We start from the raw sequence: 6,643 nt of genomic DNA, 5'->3' as shown, positions 1-6,643 counted from the left end.
CTATTAGCCATTCCCTGAGGCAGTACAACCCATTCAAAACGCTCGTCTGGGCTCTCTTGGTTTATCGAGGGTAGGGTAAAAGCAAACCTACAAGTATCCATACTATATTCAAGGGAATGGAAAAGAAACAATCTTTTATATCAATAGCAATTAAAGGCCATTCTCGAGGCAAAGTAGAAAGTAAGGGCAATCCTCGTTGAACAGGCCCCATGATCTGCATTTGGTTATTAATCGCCCGTAGGTCATGTAATAGCCGCCATTTTCCAGACCTTTTCTTAATAACAAATATTGGAGTATTCCATGGAGACACTGAGGGGTGGACATGTCCTAAGTTCAGCTGTTCACGTACCAGGGCTTGGGCTGCAAGTAATTTTTCAGAGGGAAGTGGCCACTGAGGAACCCACACAGGTTCCTCTGTCTTCCACTGGATGGGTGTGGTCTCCTCAGTGGCCCCTAGGAAAAACCCAGACCCTGATTTTTCGGATGCTATTCTGCTGGGATAGGAGAGGTACGTCCCTGTAATTGTTTCCCTAATCCAAAACCTGGTTGATAGCCCATATTTGACATGATTTTTTCTGCTTTGCTGGGAGTATCATTGGTAAGTTTGAACTTCATTTGTCTTAGGATGTCTCTACCCCAAGGGGATATGGGTATAGAGACCACATAGGGCTGGAAAAGTCCACTATGTCCCTCCTGATCCTGCCAGTGCAACATAGCCGCACTCATGTTTGGGGTGGATGCATAGCCTAATCCTTGTAACGACTGCGAAGTGACCTGTATTGGCCAGGCTCTTGGCCAATCCTGATTAGAAATACTTTTATCTGCTCCAGTATCCAATAATCCCAAAATAGACTTTCCATTGGTTAACAGTTGTAAAACAGGTCGTGCTTCAAGATCCATGGATAAATAGGCTGCATTGCCTCCAGAGGAACCAAAGCCTTGATTTCCTCGACTAATATTTTTTGCAGGGAATAGTTTATGACAGCTAGGAATTAACAATAATTGAGCTATGCGGTCCCCAGGCGAGATGGCTGAAATTCCCCGGGGGGATTCCACCATGATTTTAATGATACCTTGATAGTCAGAATCTATTACTCCAGGGTGAATTCTAAGGCCTTTTAGGGTGGAAGAGGAACGGCCAATTAAAAGACCCACGGTACCTGTAGGGAGGGGGCCCTTGAGATCGGAGTCCACTAATTGGACTCCCATTTTTGGGGTTAATATGAGTCTGGTGGTGGAACAGAGGTCAAGTCCTGCTGACCCAGGAGTGGCTCTCCTCGCTGGCTCGGATGCCGAAGGGTTGGCCATGTCTCTGTTACTGGCCTGGAGGCAGATGTCATTGCCCCATATATTTGAGGGCCCTGGGCACGTGGGCCCCAGTACCCGTTTTTTGAATTTTGTTGATTAAGAGGAGGCAAAGGCCGTCCTTCTTTGTCCTTTACTGATCTGCATTCATTGGCCCAGTGGTTACCTTTCTTGCACCGGGGGCAAAGACCTGGCAGAGGGTGCCCCTGAGGCTGATTTCCTGCGTTCCCTTTACTATTTTTCTCCGGACAGTTTTTTCTCATATGGCCTGGCTTCCTGCATTTATAACAGGCATTGCTTCCCTTTTGTCCCTGTCTTATCATTTGTACTTCGGCGGCGGCTAAACCAGCATTGGTAAGGGGTCCTCCAATTTCTCTACATACTTTCATCCATACCTCAATACCTTTTCCTTTGTATGGGGTGATTGCTGCTCTGCATTCTTTGGTACACTGTTCAAATACTAATTGCTGGATAAGGGGCATGGCCCTATCTGCGTCCCCAAAGATTTTTCCAGCTGCATCAACCATGCGGGCAACAAAGTCTGAAAAAGGTTCTAAGGGACCCTGAATAATTTTGGTCAAATTTCCTGCCGCTTCTCCACTATTTGGGAGGGCTTTCCATGCTCTAATTCCTATTTGGTTAATATGACCATAAACATCAGCGGGAAATCCATTCTGATTATTAACAAAATTTCCTAATCCCAATAGCATATCTCTATTCCAATAGGGCCTTCCCTCATTTGCATTAATTGCAGCTTGTTCAGTGGCATACTCCATAACAAAAGCTCTCCAGTCCAGGTATTGCCCTGGGCTAAGACAAGCTCGAGCAAGCGAAGCCCAATCTGCCAGGGTCATGCAGTGTCTGTTAAGGCTCTCCACCTGAGCTACAGTAAAAGTGGCCCCCACTCTGTAGGCACGGACTGATTTGGCCAGCGCCTTAATAGTTTTAAAATCTATTGGCTCATGGTATCTCTGATTATTGGGACCTTCAAAAACCGGGCATCCAAGACAAAATTCTGTTTGTACTTGCTTCCAGACTTCTGGAGCTCGGGAGCGCCCAACGCCTGCAGCAGGTGGAGCAGGAGGAGGAGAAAAAGGAGGGAGCAATGCTTCGAAGGGAGGAGTCTCCCGTCCCGGGGCAAGATCCGCTCTCTTTCGGGACCTCTTCCAATCTGACACAACACCCCCTCGAGGTCCTGCGCCCAAGATAGGCTCCTCTAAGTCAGTCTCCTCTGGCCTGTCTTCCCGTGGCAAGGGAGGGTAAATAGAGGGAATCTTTCGATCCTCCCTCGGGCTCTCACTTCTTGACTCTGATCTTTCCTCCTTAAACTCTTCCAATGCTATCTTTCCCTCCACCAGTGCGCTGGAGCAACGCTCATCAGCCAAGCAGCTTCTAACTAGTTTCCTTCCCCAGCTTATCTCATGCAGGCAGGGATAAATCGCCCGACACTGAAAACCAGGGGGCCACTCCTTCTAGATTAAGGAGAAAAGGCTTTAAGGTACTTTGTTTCACTTTTAAACCCTTAGCGCGTAACAGCGCATCCAGAGCACTCACGAGCTGAGCTGACTCTGAAGCTCCCATGTTTATTCCACTCAGTAGGTGGAAGGTTCCCCGCTCTCACTCTGCCTACAGTAGAGAGCAACATTAATTGGTCCCTCTTACCCGGGACTTACCGGTGCACCACCTTGAGTTCTGAAGTTGATCCGGAGGGGCCCGTACGGGCCACCAGTTGTCGCGTCCCCTTCAGCCGGTAAGGAAGACGCAACAGCAGCAACTTCTTCTCAAGCCACGTTTATTCAGCGAGCTTCCTCTTCTCTCGCCGTTCACCCGCGCTTCTCTCACCGTTCTCCTCCCCTTCCGTTCTCCTCCTTCCGGCCTCGTAAAGCTCTCTTAACCAATCAGATTAACTTCCTTAAACAACTAAGCCAATCACAGTCTGACACGTACACAACATAGGCAGGCTCCAACATGGCGGCAGGCAGACTTCCGATCACGCAGGAAGCACGTGAACATTGTAACGGATCAACAAGCTAAAAGTAACAAACCAAGCAGCGGAAGCCGGCGCCATCTTGTAATGGCGAATTGCAACTTACTGGCTACCTACAGGTAATTATATATTCATATAGTATAGATAAGTATTTATTAAGAAAGGAAATGGGCAGTGATGCTGATGCTGTGGCTCAAGCGCTAGCCTTGAGCTGCGGAGCTCAGAGACAGTGCCCAGGCCCAGACTTCAAGCCCTGTGACAAAAAAAGCAAACCCAGCTAAACACTCCTTTATAACAAGGGACAAAGGAAAAACCTTTCACGGCAAAGTGAAATGAAAATAATACATCGCCACAAAAACAGCATTACAAAAGATACTTAAAGATGTCCTTTACGTCGAAAATCCACAAGAACATAATATAGGCTGAGAAACAGCCCCTCAACACAAAATCAGATAATTACAATAAGAATTGACGAGCCACAGCCCCTACGGTCTGTCACAGTAGGAACTACCAAACTCCTCTTCATCTTAACTCAATATTAATGGCCTTAATTTTCCAATCTAACCACATAGGTTGACTAAGTAGATCAAAAAGCAAGATCCATCTATCCCCTGGCGTCAAGGGACACACCTTGCTCACAAAACAACCATTCTGAAAATGAAGGCCTGGATACATCAACCAAGCAAAAAGTCAACAGAGAAACCACAGACTAAAAATTGCATGGACAAATTAGACGACAGAGACATCTTCTACAGAATATTCCACCCTGCATCATCAGAAGATACATTCTTCTCAGCAGCTCATGGAACCTTCTTCAAAACAGATTGCATTTGATGGCATAATGCAAATCTGTGCAAATTCAGAGATACTGAAAATATTCCCTGCATTTTCCCAGATCACAGAGGAATAAAATTAGAGCTCAACACCAAAAGACACCACGGAAAATACCTTAACTTACAGAGACTGAACAACATACACTCAGTCACAATTTGGTCATTGAATGAATGAGAAAGGAAAACCCACTTGTGCTCATGATGTTAAACAAAAACGAACACAGGAAAAACAGCTCCTCTGGGACACAGAGGACAAAATACAGCTGCTTTGAGTGCAGACATCAACAAACGGGAGCAATCTCAAGCTCACAATTTAATGATGGATGGTGTGTGTGGCTCTGCGCTCGGGCACCAGCTGGGAGGTGAGGCTGGGACTGTGGAGGTGCCTGGCTCTCCTGCAGTGGCGGTAGAGCAGAGTCACCATGTAGAGGCTGGTAGAGAGCATGAGCACCAAGAACAGACCATCTCCAGTCACAATGGAAGGAACAAATGACTGTGAGTATTTTCCAAAGTTTGTTTGACAGTAAGGATGAGAAAATCCCTGGCTTGGGACAGTGGAATTGCAATTGGATTCCACAGTGTTGATGATGTGGAAATAGATGATGGAATTCAAGGTCCAGAAGCAGAGCAGTGAGAGGAGGATGCAGGCTGTGGATCGACTTTTCAGCCAGGCCCACCGGGAGTGGGCAGGGCTGATGGTGAGGGCCTGGAAGGCGCTCAGGAAGGTGGTGGTGCAGATGGACAGTCCCCGTGTGACCCTGAACAGGTACAACACCACCTTACACGTGGTGTCGTCCCAGAAACACAGGACTCCATATGAGGAGATCACGTAGGGCATGGACTGAAACATGAGGGTCAGGGCATTAACCAAGGTCAGGTGCATGAAGACTATGTGGATGGGCTTCCGGAGCTGGGGCCTGCACAGGGAGCTGTATGTGTACAGGAGGAAGAGGACAGAGTTCCCCAGGACGCCCAGACACATCTTAGACACAAGGAAGAACCTGAACACAGAGTCCCCAGGGGTAGCTGTCATTTTGTGTGTGTGTGTGTGTGTGTGTGTGTGTGTGTGTGTGTGTGTGTGTGTGTTGCTGAGAATCAAAGCCAGGGTGCCATCCTACCAGGTGGGTGAGAAAGCACTAGACAAGAGCAGGCGCCCTACCTGCAGACATGGATCTCCCTGACACTACATTTCTTGGTTTGGTCAGCTAGGCTTACAACATGTGCAGAATGATAGAACATTAAACAATTATTTTCAATTGTTTCTTTTTTTGGTGGGGTGGCAGATACCTCTTCTGAAATTAGACCTCAGGGCCCGGGCACTGTCCCTGAGCTTTTACACTCAAAACTGGTGCTTTACTACTTACGCCATAGCCCCATTTCCAGATTTTTGGTGAATCACTGGCTGTCAGATTTTCCAAGACTTCTGTCTCTGGACTGGCTTTGAACCTCAGTCCTCAGATCTCACCCTTCTTAGCATCTGGGGTTACACACATGAGCCACCAGGCCCGACCCATATAATTGTTTTAAATGGAGCCTGGGAAGACTATTCCATTTGTCAGTTCAGCAGGGTTGCACATGGTAAAGTGTCCTAGCCTCTATTTTGGACACCAGTGTGCTGTGACCTTTGAGTCCAGGGACGGGAAACTGGAGAGGACAGGACAGACACGTGTTAGTAGCAGGAAGGAACTCACAGCCACTGCACTGCGCCCGGGTGTTAGGAAGAAAGATCCCTGGCTGTCTCTTCCTGTGGTACCTGAGGCTCCATCATGGAAGGCAGTGGGTGCTACCATGAGCGTGAGGAGCCCATGCTTCTGGTTGGCTTCTCCTTTTACAAAACCTACATTTTGCACACCTGTGACACAAATAGCCCAGCCGTGTAAAATTCCAGTGGGGGTGGCTACAATACAACTTTTGTCAGGGTGATTGGGATATGGGAAAGGAAACTATCTAACCAATATTTGCTCTACTTCTACTTTTTTTTTCCAGTCCTGAGCTTGAGCGCAGGGCCTGAGCACTGTCCTTGGGTTTTCTCAAGGCTAGCACTCTACCACTTGAGCCACAGCACCACTTTTGGCTTTTTCTGTGTATGTGGTACTAAGGAATCGAACAGAGAGCTTTGTGTATGCTAGGCGAGCATTCTACCACTAGGCCACACTCTGGGCCTTGGTGTATTTTTTATTTTTTCCCCCCAGTTTCATTCTCACTCGTTACTCTCCTTGTGGTTTCTCTCACTTCACATATAATCCTTTGTTTGTAAGTAAACTTGCACTGAATTAAATTAACACCCGATCTTTCCTGACAAAGGCTATAAGAAAATTCCCAAGCCATCCACCTGCATAATCTCTTTCAGCATCAAGTTTTACTCTGGCCCTCAGTTTTACTACATAGTAGTATTCTCATTGTTCCTGGGCAGGAGAAAGAGTCAAATTGTTGTTGAGCATGCACACATCCATGTATCACCCTCTGCAGCACACACTGTGCCTTCCAGAGACTGTTTAACTTCCTTGAATTTGAATTC

The 6,643-nt window shown here is 47.2% G+C and overlaps 1 protein-coding gene across 1 annotated transcript; it reads right to left on the bottom strand.

The window, feature by feature from the left end:
- Positions 1 to 4,316: 4,316 nt before the first annotated feature.
- Positions 4,317 to 5,175, bottom strand: LOC150043615 (vomeronasal type-1 receptor 3-like). The gene has a single exon (XM_090322500.1). The coding sequence runs from the start codon at positions 5,156 to 5,158 to the stop codon at positions 4,439 to 4,441; it is 720 nt and encodes a 239-aa protein (XP_090178626.1). The 5' UTR covers positions 5,159 to 5,175; the 3' UTR covers positions 4,317 to 4,438.
- Between the last annotated feature and the right edge of the window lie 1,468 nt (positions 5,176 to 6,643).

The sequence above is a fragment of the Megascapheus bottae genome, chromosome 31 (genome assembly GCF_031878675.1).
Source record: "Megascapheus bottae isolate mThoBot1 chromosome 31, mThoBot2.hap1, whole genome shotgun sequence".
Lineage (NCBI taxonomy): Eukaryota > Metazoa > Chordata > Mammalia > Rodentia > Geomyidae > Megascapheus > Megascapheus bottae.
Note: the sequence above shows the minus strand (reverse complement) of the source record. Positions and strands in the feature narration are given on the sequence as shown.